This window comes from Lactuca saligna, chromosome 2 (genome assembly GCF_052625555.1).
Source record: "Lactuca saligna cultivar CGN05327 chromosome 2, ASM5262555v1, whole genome shotgun sequence".
Lineage (NCBI taxonomy): Eukaryota > Viridiplantae > Streptophyta > Magnoliopsida > Asterales > Asteraceae > Lactuca > Lactuca saligna.
In genome coordinates, this window is record NC_136418.1 from 185,620,369 (window position 1) to 185,640,569 (window position 20,201).

At 34.6% G+C, this 20,201-nt stretch overlaps 1 protein-coding gene and 1 pseudogene across 1 annotated transcript; one reads left to right on the top strand and one right to left on the bottom strand.

Moving 5' to 3' along the window:
• Positions 1-597: 597 nt before the first annotated feature.
• Positions 598-2,674, top strand: LOC145028528 (pentatricopeptide repeat-containing protein At2g22410, mitochondrial pseudogene; annotated as a pseudogene).
• LOC145028529 (L-idonate 5-dehydrogenase-like) lies at positions 2,585-4,430 on the bottom strand. Its single transcript, XM_078977222.1, has 6 exons — positions 4,173-4,430; positions 3,947-4,014; positions 3,623-3,859; positions 3,262-3,552; positions 2,990-3,177; positions 2,585-2,914 (listed from the first exon to the last, which is right to left on the bottom strand). Exons 1-6 carry the CDS (start codon positions 4,288-4,290, stop codon positions 2,722-2,724), a joined length of 1,095 nt encoding a protein of 364 aa, XP_078833348.1. The 5' UTR covers positions 4,291-4,430; the 3' UTR covers positions 2,585-2,721.
• Positions 4,431-20,201: the final 15,771 nt, after the last annotated feature.

Below are 20,201 nucleotides of genomic sequence, written 5' to 3' on the forward strand. Positions count from 1 at the left end.
TCAGAATACTTTGCAAGAGAATCGAGCATGAGAAGCAGAGAAGGGGATGGCTAGATGGATTGAGAAAACTCAGAATGATATCGTTATGCAGAGAGAGAGAGAGAGAGAGAGAGAGAGAGAGAGAGAGAGAGAGAGAGAGAGAGAGAGAGAGAGAGAGAGAGAGAGAGTCCACTTTTATATTTAATAATAATAATAATAATTTCAATAAGTGAAAAAAATGAAAATTAAATTCATTAATGTATAATAGTCTTTTTAGTTTGGACAGGGATCAAACTTGTAAGCAAACTAACTCAAAATGATCACTAACCTAAAAAAAATCGAGGTTTAAACTAAATCTAAAGAAAAAAAAAAAAAAAAATTGCATAACTCACGGACAATTGTTGCAATTTTGTCGATTGTGAATTGAAAAAACAAAAGGTTTAAAGGCAAACAAAGATTTTTTGAAATTCATCGGTTTGCATGAAGACAAATTCAAAATTATATATTTTAAAAATCCAAAATACTCATGTTTTATGATTATTTTGATAAATATAATAAAAGTTAAATCATTCACTCTAATTCTAAAAAATTATGTGGTTATTTTACGAGTATCCTTTGAATAGTAACCTGAAAATGGCAGGCGCCGTCCATGCCTTCTCCTCAACCTAAATAAGATGTGATTCGTCCAAATCTCCTCTTTCTCTTTCATCTTCGGAGAGAAACAAACAGAACCTTCACCACAAGTGGCATGTTTATCTAATATCTTCAAGCACGGCACCAACTATCTTCCACTCAAGTGATCATTATAAACCCTAAATCAAGATGTCGCTATTCAACTGCCAACAGTGATTCTATTTTAACTTAATGAAGACGTAAATTCCAAGTTCCCCTGTTTCAGAGATCCCTGTTTAAATCGTGGGTTGATGGAGAAATTGGTATTCGTTAAAGAGCTTCACGCTCGGTTGATTAAAACCCATCTCCACACTGACCCATCATCAATATTTCCCGTAATCCAATCCTATTCTCTTCAGCCAAGTAATCTGCAGAGAACCCTTTTCATATTTGACCAAATTGAAAGACCCACTTTATCTATTTGGAACATTCTGATCCGATGCGTCTCGCGGAGCGATCGTCCTGTTTTTGCACTCCATTTGTTTGATGAAATGCGGGTCCGAGGATTGATAGGAAATAACCTGACCTCTATATATGTTTTAAAAGCTTGTGGTCGTGCTCAAGATGCTAGCTATGGAGGAAAAATTCACGCACATTCGTTTAAGATGGGTTTCAGATCGTATCTTTATGTTTGCAACTCACTGATTCATATGTATGCTTCATGCAAGCAGTTGGAACGCGCGCAGAAAGTGTTCGATGAAATGCCTGAGAGAGACTTGGTTTCTTGGAACTCCATGATTTGTGGGTATAGTCAATCTAACAGATATAAAGAGGTTTTACGTCTTTTTGATCTTCTCCAAGAAGCTGATCTGATCGCTGATTCGGTAACAATGGTGAAGGTTATATTAGCATGCATCAACATAGGTGACAAGAGCATCGGATTGTCCATGGCTAAGTACATTAAAGATAATACCATTAAAACGGATGTTTACCTTGGAAACACTTTAATCGATATGCATGGAAGACATGGTTCAATGGATTTGGCTCGTGAAGTATTTGATCAAATGGAGGAACGGAATATGGTTTCCTGGAATGCCATGATCTCAGGTTATGCAAAAGCAGGCGACTTGACCAATGCACGGAAGCTATTTGATAAAATGCCAAAAAGAGATGTCATTTCATGGACTACTATGATCACTGGTTACTCTCAAGTTTCTCAATTCTCTGATGCATTAACCCTCTTTATCGACATGATGAACACAAACATTAAACCTGATGAAATCACAGTTGCTAGCGTGCTCTCTGCATGTGCTCATCTAGGGTCAATCGATATGGGCAAATCTGTCCATGACTACATTTGTAAAAACAACATAAAACAGGATTTATACGTTGGGAACTCTTTGATCGATATGTACTGTAAATGTGGTTCAACAGAAAAAGCATTACAAGTGTTTCAAAAAATGGAACACAAAGATTCGGTTTCCTGGACCTCAGTGATTTCAGGACTTGCTGTGAATGGAAATGCCAATTACGCCCTGGACCTCTTCTCCAAGATGAACACGAAGCCAACTCATGGAACATTTGTAGGGGTGTTACTTGCTTGTGCTCATGCTGGCATGGTGGATAAAGGTTTGGAGTATTTTGAGAGCATGAAAAGAGAGTATGGATTGCATCCAGAAATGAAACATTATGGATGTGTAGTTGATATGTTGAGTAGATCAGGTGATGTTGAAAGAGCATATGAGTTTATGAAAGAAATGCCAATGAATCCAGATGTGATAATATGGAGGATGTTACTAGGTGCTTGTAAGCTTCAAGGAAACATAGTCATAGGAGAGATTGCCTCTAACAAACTCCTTGAATTGGATCCTGATAACAGTGGGAATTATGTTCTTTCATCAAACATTTATGCAACTGCTGAGAGATGGGATGATGCTATGAATATGAGAAAGTTGTTAAAAAAAGGCCATGTGTTTAAACCATTAGGTTGGAGTTCTTTGCAAGTTTAAGACAATCTTGGATACAAAACATAAATTATTACAAAAGTATACATATAAGATTAAACATACTTAACGTACAATAATATTTTTATTGTCTAGTCCCTATACTACATACTTTAACAAATCAGCCTCAAAGATTAAACATAACCTTAATCGCATTACCACCCTGAGCACTTGTTTCAAATGCTTTCTCGACATCTTGTTGTGTAAAGTTGTATCTGTGAGTTATAAGTGGCATCACATCAATCTTTTTGGTTCTTAGAAGCTCAATACATAGTGGCCATGTGTTTCTGTATCTAAATATCCCAATAACGTCAACTTCCCTGTCATCAGAAATTCATGTCATCAATCTGTCTCTGTGTGTGTGTGTGTGTGAAGTAAAATGTAAATGAAAGAACCTTGAAGCCGCAGCAACCAAAGGGATAGTCATGTGAGTCTGTCCCAATCCCACAAGGCAGACTTTGCCACCAGCCCGGGTGGCATTCAGAGCCGTTGACATTGTTTTATCAAACCCGACACAGTCAAAGCTTATGTCAACACTCTCACCCATGGCTTCAAAAATCATTGTTGTTTCCTTTTCTATATCCTGTCCAATAAAATAAAAAACGTACATTAATTAAAGACTTGATAATTCATATAATATCATCAATTAAAAAAAAAAAAAAAAAACCTGGATGTTTGTTGAGACTTGAATGGTGGCATCGGCACCAAGGTCCTTTGCGAATGATAATCGAAGATCATCGACATCAGCAATGATGATTTTGGGTGCTCCAAATGCACGGGCTGCAAGCATGGTTACAAGCCCAATAGGCCCAGCTCCAAAGATCAAGACTTTAGTATCTGGGCTGACGTTGGCCCGTCTACAAGCATGTATACCAACGCTAAGTGGCTCACACATGGCACCTTCTTCCAAGCTCACGTTATCAGGTAACTTGAACACCAGATTTTCAGGGTGAATCACCTGTGAATGATTCGAAAGAAAATCGAGTTGTTATTCTGCATTTAGCAACAGGGAGATTAAGTAGGTTTACCTGATTTGCAAGAGCGCCGTTGTTTGGGGGAGAACCGAAGAACTTCATCTTTCTGCATAAATTGTACCTTCCATTTTTGCAAAGATTACAGCTTTGGCAACTGATACCAGGCTCCAAGGCTACTCGATCACCCACTGCTAAACTTTTCACGTCGTGTCCGATTTCTTTGATGATTCCAGCACATTCATGTCCGAGTACCATTGGTTTTTTCACTATGAAATTTGCAACTCGCATGTTCTAAATAATCAAATCGTAATCAATGAACTGAATTAATTAAGCATCTGTCTGGGATACGAATTAGAAGGGAGGTTTACGTTTACGTACCTTGAAGTGATGAACATCACTCCCACAAATTCCGAGAGCCTTGATCTGGACTTTTACATCGTTAGGGCCTAAATCGTTGAACAAAAATCAAGTGTAAGAAGATTCTGTAGAATGTTTTAGTTTTTACCCGGTTTGGATCTTAAGTTTTGTAATTGGAGTGTAGAGTATTTTGATTCTATTTCTGTTGCAGGTGAAATGATTGGGAAAGAAGAAGAAGAAGAAGAACCTAGAGGAGGAAGATGGTAAGGTTGAATTTGCAGGTGCTTGATTCCAAGAAGCCAAGCTGCCATGTTCGTCTCTTCACCACCTTCATTCTCATTCTCTTGTGTGTGGCTGTGCATCATCTTTCAGAAAGCAGCAATCCAAGTGTCGAAGTTGATTATTGGTTGGTTTGATTTGAAGTTATGGACATGATAAACCTTTTTCTCACGACTACGAATTATTGAGACGAAAAATCAAAAAATACACGAGGATAATGTGTACCTCATCTCCAGCTCCACTAGTAAGCTCACTGATATTAAATTTTGGCTATAATAATATTACAACAAATATAAAATTGCATAATTTATTATTTTATTTTAACTTTTATTTCACTATTAGTTACGAGACTTAAATAAGTTTAAAAGAAAAGTTAAAGTATTTAAATTTATAAGAAAATTTTAAAAATAAAAAATTTAAAATTGATTTGTATTTTTTTCTCCTTTAAATTAAAAAAAAAAAATAGATAGATAAACAAAGAAACTAATGGGGCCTTAATTTACGAATTTTAAAATTAGAAAAAAAAATCTATTAATGAAATTGATATCTATTAATTGTTACATTTATTACAATTATTACATTTAAATATTATATGAAATTTAATAAAATGAAAACACCATAATTTTTTTTTGGGAAATGATGGAATTATATTAAAAAAACCACTTTCTAAATGACGAAGGCCGGGCAAAAAACACAGAAAAAGTTAGATCATGTGGAAAAGACAAACACATTAGACCCGTTATAATTTCTGAAATACCCCTATGCTTTACCCAACTAAACACCGTGATGATACTATCCACCAATTTCAAAGAAGAAACACATGTTTTATTGAAACTTTTGTCATTCCGAGCCCGCTACCCCCCCCCCCCCCCCCCCCCCCCCCGCGTAAATAGCCACAGATGAAGGCTACGAAAAGCTTATTTTTTTGGATAATTTCCCTAATGGTCTATAAAGTTAACCAACCCATTAACATATGAAGCTAGATGGGGAGAGATATTACACAACTAAAGAATCCTATCTAATGTCTCGATAGCAAAAGGACATCTAAGAAAAATATGCTTCGTTTCATCCAGCCCCGAGTCACAACTATAACATGAAGTAACATGAATTCTGATACCTCTCCAAGAAAGTGCAATCGCAAATGGAATGCGATCCATGCAAGCACGCCAATTGAAACAAATGATTTTTAAAGGAACCAACTTGATCCAAACGGTAGAGTTTTTCACTAGAGTAGTAAGTCTCGAGTCAATCAATCTTTGGAGATCTCGAACATAGAATTTCCCATCCGAAGAGAGATGTGGAAAAAAATAAATTAAAAAAAAAAAACCATAAAATGACACGTGGAAAAAAAAATCCAAATGACATATGTTAAATTGAATGATAGTATGACATTTGACAAATATATATATATATATATATATATATATATATATATATATATATATATATATATATATATACTATTTGTGAAACCCGTGTATTACACAAGTTTACTGAAAAAATATGAATATTTATAAAGTTAGGAAGTTTGAATTTATAAAGAAAGAAATAAACATTGTGAATTATTTAAATGTAATGTTCAATTTGTTATATTTAACTATTTTTTTAATTTTTTTTTTAAATTTAAACAAATAAACAAATAAAATTGGATTAAATTTAGAAACTTAGAAATTAAAAAGGAAACTTACATTAATTAATATGATATGGAATTTATTATTACATTTATTACAATTATTACATTAGATATGTGGAATTTAATAAAAAAAATACATAAAATATATATATTTTTAAAATGGCATGTAAAAAATGCAATGAAAATAACACATTTGTCAAAATTGATTTTCATTTATTATGATAGATTATAATAGATTTAAATTTGTTGAATATTTAGTTTATTTGAATTATTAAAAAAAAAAAAATTATATACTTTGAATTTATTTAATTATATTGTTATATTTTAAATATACATTTGTTCTAAATAAAGGGTGAATATCACATATACCCTTATTAAAAAACAAAATATCATATTTACCCTTTTTAATTTTTTGAAATATCATATTTGTTTGAATCTATTTTTTAAGTATTTTTTAATAAAAAATATGACGGTGAATTGTTCGAGGTTCTTAGAAGAAGAACCAATATCAATTTTTAATAGTGCATTGCAAGAGTATCATTGTGAATACTCCATGAGCAACAAATATGGATAATTAATCGAAGGAAGTAAATTATGTATATGATATAATTTGAGGCAATGGTTCAATAAAATTCATTCTTTAAGGAATGAGATATGTCAGATCCATGTTAGTAAAGTCAATTTTAAACAAGCATATGAAGGAAGAGTATGCGATTAAATGAAGAATTGAAGATAAACCATTATTTGCAATGGTTATATGTTCCTAACCATTAACTGCAATGGTTATATGCTCCTTACAATAAATATGATTTGCCGTTGTTTAAATTGCGCACACTAATAAGTTTGGTAAAAATGATATATTTAAAGTTTATGAATGGGCATAGATAATATTATAAATTTTTAAAAAGGATATAATAGTCAATCGATAAAAATAAGAATTTAAAATGATTATAATATATTAAGAAATATTAAAAAACAAGCTTAGGACAAATTTGATATTTTGAAATTTTATTATGGTCAAATATGATATTTAGAAACTGACAAATATGATATTTGAATGTTTAATAAGGGTACATATGAAATTCACCCTTAAATAAATATATTTAACTTTTAATATTTCGAATAGTTTTATAATGTGATAACGTGTTTAAATGTATGTGTTATATTTTTCAAATAATGCACAATGTTTCAATAATGACTGTATATATTTATCTCAACATGTTATGAATAAAATTATTTAATTGATAAATTGGTCGTTTTATTAATATCAAAATTAATTTGATTCATTTTTATATGAACTATTTATTTAATAATATATATTTAAAATTATTGAATAAAGGATACTAAATAAATTTATGGAACCTTGTAAATTGAAAAGGTGTTTATGAAAATTTTAAAAAGATGGAGAAAAAGCTTTTTTTCATATATAAAATACAAAATTGCAAAAATGGTCCCTGTGACATGAATTTTTTGGGGTTTTGATCCAAACCACGAATTTTTTGAATCGATGATCTTTTGAGCTAGTTTGTTTAAAGTTTTGGTCCTTGTCCAAACTAAAAAGACTATTATATCATTAATGAATTTTGTTTTCACTTTTCTTTTACTTTTTAAAATAGTTATTATTATTATTAAATACAAAAGTGGGCCCCCTTATCCACCTCCCCCCCCTCTCTCTCTCTCTCTCTCTCTCTCTCTCTCTCTCTCTCTCTCTCTCTCTCTCTCTCTCTCTCTCGTAACACATCGTATCCCCCAGATTCATATATATTTAATACCCTGTATCTTCTATGCTTCCAAACCCAGGACGTAGCTCTCATAGTGGGGGATGTGATGGTTGATCGTAGTGTTCAAGGTGGCGGCAACTCAAAAAAGAAAAAAAAAATGACAGCGATGGTGATGGGTGGCGTACAGTGGCAGTTACGTTGTCTTTTTTGTTTGTTTTTTTGTCGGCATGAACTCAGGGAGAGGGATGAGGAAGGTGGCAATTGATCTGATGATGAGAAGATTCTGACAACAACAACAATGGTGGTGGGTTGCATCGACGAGGGGTGACAAGTGGTGGTTGAAGTAACTCGGCAGCAGCAGCTCACTAGCGGTGGGTCGGAAAGTCTCACTGTGTCAATGAGGTGGCGACCTTGTTGCCCTGTTTCTCTTCTGTGGGTAATGAACGAGAATAAGAAGGGGGGGGGGGGGGGGAAGCAAGGAGATGGTTTGGTGGTCAGATGGTTGTTTTAGTTTGGAGTGGGTTGGGATGGTTGTTTCCGGTGGGGAGAAGGTGATGACAGTAGGGTGGTGTAGCTTCTTCCTGCTCGTTTTTCAGTACACCAATGGAAGGTGGCAAAGCTGTGGGATTTACGGTGACATCTAGTGGCTGACAGGAGGCTAGCAGGTGGTGTGGTGGTTGCCTCTAGATCACCAGAGGTGGCAGTCTCCACTCTTTGGCTTCGTTTTTCCGGCAAGGCTAAGAAGAGACGAGGGGTCGATATTTTAGGGGGGAGAGAGAAAGAGAGATGGTGGATAAGTGGGCCCACATTTATATGTAATAATAATAACAATTTTTAAAAGTAAAAGAAAAATGAAAACTAAATTCATTATGGGTATAGTTGTTTTTTTAGTTTGGACAGAGACCAAAATTACATGCAAACTAGTTTAAAAGGATCATCAATCCAAAAAAACTCATGGTTTGGACCAAAACCCCAAAAAATGCATACCACAAGACTATTTTTGCAATTTTGTCTATATAAAAATATAGTGTAAAATAAAATATAGTTAGAAATTTATATATATATATATATATATATATATATATATATATATATATATATTATATGTAGAGAGAGAGAGCTAGATTATTTTGTTTTTTACATTTATTGTATGCTATAATGCAACAATAGAAATTTAGTAAATTAAATAATTATGGATATTAAATGATTTCCAAAATTATATGTATATTAAATGATATCCATAATTATAATTCTCTTTTTATTGAAACTAATTAAATCCGTCGTTAATGCCAACAATAAAATTCTTTCAGAATGAATTTGCATCTAGGTTTTTGTATATGAGTTCTTATTTTGTTTCAAGACTCAATCACTTAAAATACAATAAAGTTGTATGAAATATGAAGAACGAGAGTGTATCTCATTCTGCTGCAATACACTCTCATTCTTCTAAATATGAATTTATTCTGAAAGAATATTATTGTTGACATTAATGACAAATTTAATTAGTTTCCATAAAAATGAGTTATAAGTATGGAGAGCATTTAATATAGATATAATTAATATTAAATTCCTATTGGTGCATTGTAGCACACAATAGATGTGAAAATCATTTGAATATATATATATATATATATATATATATATATATATATATATATATATATATATATATATATATATATATATATATATATATATATATATATATATATTATCATACGGCTAATTTTAACTTATAAATCCAAACCTATTTTTCCATATTTACTTAAATTGGACCATTTATATATATGTAATATGTCTAAGAGAATTATTAGTTAAATTCACCATTTCATCCCTCTTATGTGGGATAATGTTCTACTTAATTAAATCCCAACAATAACAATGAAAGGATAAATTACTTTTTTGTACATTGTGATACTATATGTTTTGGATATTCTTAATCTATAATCTACTAAAAATCAGATAATTTTTTTTTTTCAAAAACAAAAGAGGTATCAAAGAACCCGAGATAGACGCTAATAAAAGTTGATGGCATCTAATTCTACAAGATTTGATATTATATACTTTTTGATAAGTGTACGTTATATGGGATTTTCTAGACGTTAATAAAAGTTGATGGCATCTACTTTCTACAAGATTTGATATTATATACTTTTTGATAAGTGTACGTTATATGGGATTTTCAAACTAAAAACTGTATGAAAATGTAAAAGAAAAAGTTATAAAAACATTTTATACCGTTATGAAAATATAAAATTCCCTAACCCCGAGCTTCATTTATGGCGTCTCATCGCACTCTTACCACCTCACCTTCCTTGTCAGTTGTTGGCCGTTGGAAAGATGAGCTACCATCAATGATCTCTCTTACATTTTCACGTGGCCACCGGAGAAGACGTCGTCGCTTTAATGTTACTGTCATAGATCATCTCTCCCATCTCCCCCATGAAGCTCGTCTACTATTTATCCATAGAGAAGACACGACACTGCCACTTATCTCATATCTTCTCTATGATTGTCGATCTCATCCCATCTTCATGTGACCATTGGAAAAAGAAGCCACCAGTTTTATATCAACTAGAAAAGGACGTCCGGCTCCACCGCTTTTGCACTATGTCATAGAAGTTAAAAATCGGTAAAATTTAAAAGATACGTAGAAAGTGTAAATCGCCACAAATAGATAAGAAAACCGACAACCCCTAAAATTAGATGTCAAAAGTGTAACCAAAAGAAAAAACATTGATGGAGAAAACCCAAAAATATTGTGGCTATAGTGTGAAAGTTGTCAAAGTTTGAAAAATATATTGACAAAAGTCTAAATGAGGTTTTCTGTGTTTTTTATGTCAAAATATAAAATTTTGATTGGAATGTTGAGAAGTGTCAAATTCTGTAAAAATTGTGGCAAAAACATCAAAATATAAAAGTTTTGACTATAAGGATAAAAAGTGTCAAAATCACTAAAGATTTGTGGCAGAAACCTAAAGGCACAAAAACTTATTCAAAACTTAAAAATGTAAAAGTTTTCACTTCGAGGACGAAAATTATAAATCATCATAAATAGAGGAAAAAGTCCACAGCCCTTAAAATTAGATGTCAAAAGTGTACAACCAAAAGAAGTGACATTGGTGGAGAAAATCCAAAAATGTTGTGGCAATAATGTTAAAATTGTCAAAGTTGGGTAAATATAGTGGCAAAATTCTAAAAGAAGTTTTTTGTGTTTTTTAATCAAAATGTAAAAGTTTTGACTACAATAACGAAAATTGTCAAATTCATTAAAGCTTTGTGGCAAAAACACAAAAATGTAAACTTTTGAATGCAAGGACTAAAAGTGTCAAATTCACTAAAAATTTGTGGCAAAAACCTAAAATCATAAAAACTTAATCAAAACATAAAAACTTAAAAGTTTTGATTTTAGGGACAAAAAATGTCAAATGCACCAAACATTTGTGGCAAAAACCTAAAATCAAAAAATTTAATGTTCCTAAGGTCCTTTGGATTATATATATATATATATATATATATATATATATATATATATATATATATATATATATATATATATAATGCCATAGATCATATCTGGCATCTCCCTTGTGATTACTAGTATAGCTCCCATCTTTCTATGATTGTCAAATACATGAAATGTCATGGGTAGCACACGTAAATTTTCAAGGTATCACACCGAAAAAATTGCACTACATTGTCGCTTGTTTAGCCCCATTTTGTTATCATCCTCTTGACTTCAAATTTGGTAAAGTTATTCTTAATTGCAAAACATATTGCCAAATAGACAAAAGTTGATATGTATGCGCTTATAACATGGTTGCATTGGATTTGGATTTTGTTTAACTTCTTTTATTGTTCCAATCTACAAACTTTTGTTAGAACGCTTTTGTTTCACCTTTTTTGTTTTATATAACACAAAGGAACTAGCTATGAATCTTTTACTAAATTAATCGTTAGGAAGGAGTCCTAATAAGGTTACCCGAAGTGGTACATCGAAGATGCGTGAGAGGCTGACATGGAGCCCACCAAGACGCGTGTACACCGATCCTAGGACCGGTGTTTTTACTATGACGTGAGTGCAAAGACGGAGGAAGACGGATGCTCTAATTGGGTATCTCGATTTTCACCGTTGGGAGGGGGGGTACATTTCGCCCGCTTAAAAGTTATTTTAAAAAATCATTCAATTCTTATATAGATATTAAAGATGGACACTTCTTAGGAATAGTGAATTTCTCTGTTTTTTGGCAGAAATAGTCCTTTGTTTATACCCGTATGTCATGTTTTGGCTTGGCTTCTATTCTGGGTAGCATTTGCTGTTTTATGAATAGTTTATGTCTACGTGTTTGCCTTTTGTTTGTAACAAAGTAAAAACCAAAATTTTCATTTTCAGACATAATAAAACACATGTCACATTTTCTTAAAAATCTCAAGTATCAAATATCACACATATTTCAAAAATTGTTTATCACAAATCCAGGATCCTCTAAAAATATAACTCCAGCTAAGATGTGTGTACAATCAAGCCGGTGCCTTCCCGCGATCCTCGGAAGTACCTGAATCACATAACACATAACACGGTAAGCACGGAGCTTAGTGAGTTCCCCAAAATACCACACACGGCTCATTAGCCACTCGATGCTATAGCTCAGTAAAACCCTCCAGTCAATGTGTCTCAGTGGGACCCTCCGCTCTCACAGCTCGGTTTAGACCCTCTGGTTCCACAACTCGGGTTGGACCCTCCAGTCCGATCTCAGTAAACACAATTATAACACATATATTACACAGACAAAATACATAATATCACATAACTCAAATAAGCACATAAGACCCTCCGGTCACACACAGATACCACTCATGGTAAAGTATAGTGAGAAGCCTCACCTCGTAAGAACTCGGATAATCTCGAACTCGAATCACCGGTCTAGCCTCTACCTAACACATACGATAATTATCCCTAATTAATAACGGCTCTTATTAAGCTAGACTAACCCTTATATAACTCACAGAAGGGTAAAAGACCATTTTACCCCTCCATCGGCTTAATAGTCCACAAATTGACCAAACCCAAAAAGTCAACCAAAAAGTCAATGACAGTGAGTATGTTGCGCGCACCAGCTCTTTATGTTGGGCGTACTCAGCTGTCATGCAGGCATGCTGCGCGTACTGGGATTTTGCCCAGCGTACGTCCCAATCTCACTATTCTCACTCATTTGGTCTTAATTAGTTAAGACTTTGGCTCATATCACATATTTGGACTCCCTAATAGCTCTGCTCCATAAAGTGAGTGACTTTAAGCCTTTGCATGGCTGATATGGTCACAAACACACAAAACACTCACTCTCTTATCTCAAAAAGCTCATAACTCATGCATGGCTTGATTCCAACGTCCAAGATTGGATTTTTATGATATTACACCACTAAATACACTCAAAGGGGTTGATTAAAGTCTCTGGTGCTCAATATCTAATAAAGTCTCCAACTTTTGGGACAAAGCCCTAAAATACTCTACTATGATGCACAAATCAAAAGAGTAAGAAAGCTTGAAGCTTTATACCTCTATGTGAAGCTCCCAACACAAATATGCTTAGATCCAAGGGCCTAGACTCTCACTCCTTCTTCTCCAAAGGTTCTCCTTCACTTCAAGAACACACAAAGACTCTCAAAGGCTCTCAAATGCACTCACAAGCTCAATAACGAAGGTTTAGGGCACAAGAGGGTTTGTTGTATGAGAATGGTAGCCAGGAATGAGGCCATCATATCCTTTATATAGGGGACTCACCCTAAATTACGGTTTTCACTATGGGCCTAGTACGCCTAGTGTACCCTCTGGTACGCCCAGCATACTAGGTGGCTTCCGCATCAAATGCACGCATATGAGTGCGCTGAGTGTACACTCGCGTACGCCCCACATTTCCTCAATAAAAGGCTAAAATGGACAAGTACTCAAAAGATCAAGGGTTTAAAGGTATACTTGGACTTGGGATGTTACAATTCTCCCCCACTAGAATCAGACTTCGCCCTCGAAGTCATGCTCCACAAATAACTCTGGATACTGCTATCGCATCTCAGACTCTGACTCCCAAGTCAACTCGGACCCTCTCCGATGTTGCCACTAGACCTGAACCGGGGGCACCTCTTTGTTCCCCAGAAACTTCACCTTTCAATCCAAAATCGCGATCGACCTCTTAATGTAGTTCAGGATCGCATCCACCTGAATGTCCTCTAGGGGTACCACTGCAGTCTCATCGGCTACACACTTCATCAACTGGGACACGTGGAAGGTGTTATGAATCTGACTCAACTCTGCAGGTAGCTCCAACCGGTACACTACGCTACTCACTCTGGCGGTCACTCTGAAAGGACCAATGTATCGGGCCCCCAGCTTGCCCCGTTTCCTGAATCGGATCACCTCTCTCCATGGGGATACCTTCAGGAGGACAATCTCCGACCTGGAAATCTAGCTCGGATCGTCGCCTGTCTGCATAACTCTTCTGGCGACTCTGGGCCGTCAATAATCTCTATCTGACCTGCCGAATTTGCCCAGTCGTCTTCAACACTATCTCAATGCCACCCATCACTCACCGCCTCACTTTTCCCCAACAAATGGGAGTCTGACACCTCCTCCCGTATAGAAGCTCAAAAGCAAGCATACTAATACTCGCATGATGGTTGTTATTGTAAGAAAACTCAGCCATGGGTAAATAAGTGTCCCAACTTCCTCCGAAGTCCATAACACATACACGCACCATGTCCTCAAGCTTCTGAATCGTCTGCTCACTCTACCCGTCCGTCTGTGGGTGGTATGCAGTACTGAAATGCAAACACGTACCCAACTCCTCATGAAATTTCTTCTAAAACCTGGAAGTAGATCGCACGTCTCGATCTGAAACTATCGAGGTCGGAACCCCATGCCATGCTACCACCTCTCTCACATAGATCTCAACAAATCTTTCTACAGAAGAGCTCTCATTAATAGCAAGGAAGTGAGCACTCTTCATCATCTAGTCCACAATCACCCAAATCGCGTCAACTCCACGCGCAGTCCTCGGTAACTTGGTGATAAAGTCGATAGAGATATGTTCCCACTTCCACTGGGGAATCTCCAGAGGCTGTAATGGACCATATGGACATTGGTGTTCTGCCTTAACCCGATGGCAGGTCAAGCACCTCTCAACTACCCATGCCACATCCCTCTTCATACAATGACACCAATAATCTCTTTTCAAGTCCAAATACATCTTAGTGACCCTGGTATGGATCGAGAATCTCGATCTATATGCCTCCTCCATCAGTATACGCTGAGCTCCGCCCGTATAGGGCACCCAAATCCGCCCTCGGAAAGTCATAAGCCCTCGACTATCCGTCACAAGCTCAGACACCTGCTCAATCACCCGCTCCCTCTTGCAGTTCTCCGCTCTCACGACCTCCACCTGGGCCTCTTGAATGGTATGTAAGACTGGAGTCATCACCGTCATCCTTACACACACATCTCGGATAGGATCACTCTCTCCTTTACGGCTCAGGGCGCCGGCTACCATATTAGCCTTGCCTGGATGATATAGGATCTCACATTCATAGTCTTTCACTACATCTAACCATCTCCTATGTCTCATATTTAGGTTAGGCTGATCCATGAGATACTTCATGTAACACTCGTATTTCTAGGCTAGGCATTAATGATGATGTAATAGTTTAGGTCAACCTTTGTAACTTGTTTTGAAATAAAAATATGTATTATTTCAGTATTATGTGCTTATACTTAATTATTATGATTTAATGAATTAAGGACAAAAAATAAGTGTCGAAAATAATTATTAGATAACCCCAATATCTATGAAGGAAGTTGTAGTGGTTGAAATAAGGATTCCGGAGAAATAAAGAATACCGAAATCCGAGTTATAACGAAGAAGTTATGACCTGTCGAAGTTTCGCGACAGAACCGACACGACGTTGTATGACGTAAAAAGTGAATTTACGATAAAGTGCTTTTTAGCAATAGTGATCTAAATGAAATTCGTAGTGTTCGTTAAACCGAGAGCGTGCATAAAAAGAATGTCCAAATCTGATTTTGTATGAAGAAGTTATGAATTTTCTAAGATTTGGCATAACAGTATTCAGCCCGAAACTCGAATTTTAGATCGAGTGATTTTTAGCTGAAACAACCTAAACGAGAATCGAAGATCTTGTCGATTGTAGTTTAACGGTAAAAAGACATACGAAAACCTGGAAATGGCCAAAAATGACAACAAGCAAGCTTAAATGAAGATCTAAGTGAAAAGGAGCCAATGTATAAGTTTTATACCTCTAACAAGTCTGAAATGCAACCCAAGCTCTAGATCTTTTGTCTTTTCCTTGGATATTCTAGTCTTTCCTTTCTCCTTCTAGCTTCATATCACAAAATGGAAAGAAAAATAACTCAAGAACACACAAGGTTGATTAGGGTTTCGAAAGTAGGGTGTGGAGGTGATGGAGGCTAGAGTTAAGGTCGAATAAGGTGTTTAAATAGGGTTTAAAACCCCGAAATTAGGGTTTCACCTTGGGCGAGCTACTTGCCGACTCAAGGACCTCAAATCGTCGAGTAGATAACTTAAACCCCCACGCATAGTTTGCCCTCTACTCGACGAGTTAGGGCCACCAACTCATCGAGTCAATCTTTCAAAATAAATAAATAATTAAATTAATTGTGTACCGGGAAACCAGGCGTTACAACTTCGAGCGACTTGCACCGAATTTAGCGGCTTATTTGACAATCTTAAAATATGCATAGAAGTGGTAGCAACGATTTCAACATTTTATCAACCGTGTTGTATCAATACAACATTACCAACAATGGTAAATCATTCGCCAACCAAAAAGCGTGAGAAGCTTGTCGTAATGGTCCAAAATGGGTTATTTATCTGCATACGGGGCTTTCGGGATCTACCAGCGACTCCAATAAAAGGACAAGAACTTTCGAGTCAGACATTAGTGTTAGCCTTGACCTCAATGATGAGTTCGACACCACTGAGGGGGAGGGTCCACCAGACGTCCATCTTCATCGACCACTGGGAATGGACAAAACGAGAAAGGGGGTGTCTTTAAGCGGAATATCAACCAACGATGATGTACTAGCAAACAAAATAGACAAAACTCTAAGTTTTTTAGAAAAAAAATTGAATCAACAGACGAAGCTCGTCGATGAAAAATGACACTCACCGATCTTCAAATTTTAAACACGATACCGCAACTGAATATCGACCTGAAAAATTTAAGGACGCTTTTAAAATTCAATAAGAAGTTTTCGAAAAATATCTCAGCCAAATTCTATGTTTTTTTTTAGTAATTTAGGTTTAATTTTCTATGTTTTTTAGTAATTTATGTTTAATTTTCTATTTTTATGGTTTTTTAGTAATTTTGCTTTAATTTTCTATTTTTTAGGTTTAATTTTCTATGTTTTTTAATTAATGTAATGTGGTTTCAATTAATGTAAAATATTTTATTATGTTTTAAATTGTGTTTCTATTTAATTTAATCATACAAAATAAAAAAAATAAAAAATAAAATTATGAAATAGTAACCATTTTCAATGTCTAGTGAGTTGATGGTGAAACTGATGTGACTTTGAGTTGGTATCATTTTTTTGATAGTTTGGCTGTGACTACTCTCCACAGCTTAATGGTGACAGTAGTGATGGTCTAGCACGGTTGGAGATCTTGGAGAGGAGGGGAGTATGTGAAGTATGTTTAACTTTTCATTTTATCATAGTTTAACGGAAAAAACTAAATATCAAAAGAAAATATGCAATAAATGTAAAAAAGGGACATTCAAGCCAAAAAGAAAAACTAGGGTCTAATTGTGCAAATCGCCAATAAATGTAACTTTAGGTTAGGGTAGGGGTGAGCAAAAACCAAACCGATTAAAAAAAACCGATGAAACCGCAATAAACCGCAACCGACAAACCGAAATCGATGCAAAAACCAATGGTGCGGATTTCATTTATGCAAAAACCGAAGGTCAACGGTGCGGTCCGGTTTTTATGCAAAAACCGATCCACCAAAACCGAACCGCATATATATATATATATATATATATATATATATATATATATATATATATATATATATATATATATATATATATATATATATATATATAAACTAAATGTTGACTTTCATTCTTTGAGTTTTACAAATTCACGTTAATGAATTCACTTTACCTCCAGCGACTACCGACTAGCTCCAATCCGACCGTTTTTTTTTAACCTTCTCTCCTACCTTTTTTTTTTTGTTACCTTCCCTCCTACCTTTTGGCTTCTGTTACACACGAAATTATGATATAGTTTATGAGCATCTTGTCTTGCAAGTTACGACATCACTCCCAGCGACCATTCTCCATCACAGTCTACAGGTTTAAAACCGAAACCGCACCGATATAAACCGAAACCGCATTTAAAAACCGCAAAACCGAACCATTGAAAAACCGCACCAAACGGTTTTAAGAATGCAAAAACCGCAGCATGCGGTTTGCGGTTCGGTTTTTCCTTAAAACCGCACCAAACCGCACCATGCTCACCCCTACTTTAGGGACATTCCAAACTAAAAAAATAGGGTCTAATTGTGCTTATCGCCAAATAATTTACTCAAGATGTATTAGATTCTTTTATGTTGTTTTTTTTTTTTTTTTTTTTTTTTTTCGAAAACCTCTTGTGCGCCATGAAAAAACGTTTTTTTTCGCAAACAAATCGTCCCATCCATTTCTTCATAAGAAACAGCCGGCAAATTCATTTGTATAAAAGCCAATTATTGATGCTGTTTTACTATAAAGTTTTTGTTCTATTTTAAAATTTAAAAGTGATATCCAAATTTATTCCAAACAAATAGATTGGTGTAAATATTGTTTAGAAAATCCATTAAACCGCCCAACACTAGAATTGTGTCCGCCACATCGAGGAAAATCATTATGTTTTTTTTAATGCAAGTATTTCTTCGGTTTTAAAAAAAAAATTATATACATATATAGACACACATACTAGTGGGGTAGCCGCACTATCTGAGGTCAGTGATTAGGTTTTGATGAGTAGTTGCTGGGCAACGAAAAATTCTTTTTTGTGAATAGTTTTCTTTTGGGAATAAAACTTGTTAAGGTAATTAACTTTTCGGGTTGTTCACATGTAGGTAACTATTTTTTTTTTTACACATTTAGGTAATAAACTTTTTGAAACTGTTCACATATGACCATTATGACCTGCTGTACCAGGTTACATCCAGCTACAGCAGGTCATAATGGTTATATATGAACAGTTTCATCAAGTTCGTGACCTACATGTGTACAAAAAAAATAGTTACCTAAATATGAATAAAACCAAAAGTAAGAGTAAATTACATGAATGGTCCCTTTTGTTTGGGGGAATTTGTGCATTTGGTCCCTAACTTATTTTTTTTAACTCGGATGGTCCCTACTGTTTATTTTTGTTGCGTGCTTAGTCCCTGTCTTAACTAAAAAGACTATTATGCCCTTATTAATTTATTTTTTTAATTAATTTTCTTATTTATGTTTTTTTAATATGTTTAAAAAAAAATTAATAGACCCTACATATCTGTATCTCCTCACTGTAAACCTGAAACCACATTTGAGAAATTTAATTTGGGTCCCACCGGTCACCATCTCATCTCGCATCCTCTTCAACCTCTATTTTCTTTCAATCTTTAGTGACATGGAAATCTTCACCATCCTTTTTTTTGGTCCTTCAACTCTTGCGAACAAACACCATAATCCACTGTCTCTTCACTTTATTGGGTTGTAGTGTTAGTTCGCTGGAGTTAAGGACCGAAAAAGAATAGATGGTGAAGACTTCGTTGTCATTAAAGATGAAAAAGAAATAGAAGTTGAAGATGATGAAAGATGGGATGGTGAGGAGATACAGATATGTGAGGTCTATTAGTTTTTTTTAAACATATAAAAAATACATAAATAAAAAAATTAATTAAAAAATTAAATTAATAAGGACACGTTAGTCTTTTTAGGTAATACATGGACCAAACGCAACAAAACAAAACAGTAGGGACCATCCGAATTAAAAAAATAAGTTAGGGACCAAACGCATAAATTCCTCCAAACCACATGGATCATTCGTGTAATTTACTCTTATTATTTTTCTTTTGTACACATCTAGGTAACGAACTTGTTGAAAGTGTTCACATGTAACCATTATGACCTACTGTACCCGGATGTAACATGCTACAGCAGGTCATAATGGTCATATATGAACAGTTTCAAAAAGTTTGTTACCTAGATGTGTACAAAAAAAGATAGTTACCTACATGTGAACAAACCGAAAAGTTAATTACCTTAATTATTCCTATTCCATTTTCTTTTCTGTGAATAACTTTTTTGTAATTTGGTAATTCGTCATGACTCTATATAACTTAAAAAAAGTATAAGATTTAGACGGAACGCCAATTTCTCTAACATTTTAATATTAAACTTATAGGTGACAAATTGTTAAATTTTAAAATTATAATTGGTGGTTGTTAAATTTATTTCCTGAGCATTTTTGCTCAACACCCTTAAATTAACATACTTTCGATTAATGTTAAAATAATAATATTTTGTTTAGACTATCTTTCAAGGTGCAATTTTATATTCATCTTTTGACCATGGT

What these genes read in the sequence shown, in the direction of transcription:
- LOC145028529 (XM_078977222.1), bottom strand. Translation starts at nt 4,290, where the DNA reads ATGATGCACAGCCACACACAAGAGAATGAGAATGAAGGTGGTGAAGAG. An exon ending in ACGGCGCTCTTGCAAATCAG is followed by an intron (nt 3,553 to 3,622) that starts GTAAACCTACTT and finishes AATCATTCACAG; the next exon opens with GTGATTCACCCTGAAAATCT. An exon ending in AAGTCTCAACAAACATCCAG is followed by an intron (nt 3,178 to 3,261) that starts GTTTTTTTTTTT and finishes TTTATTGGACAG; the next exon opens with GATATAGAAAAGGAAACAAC.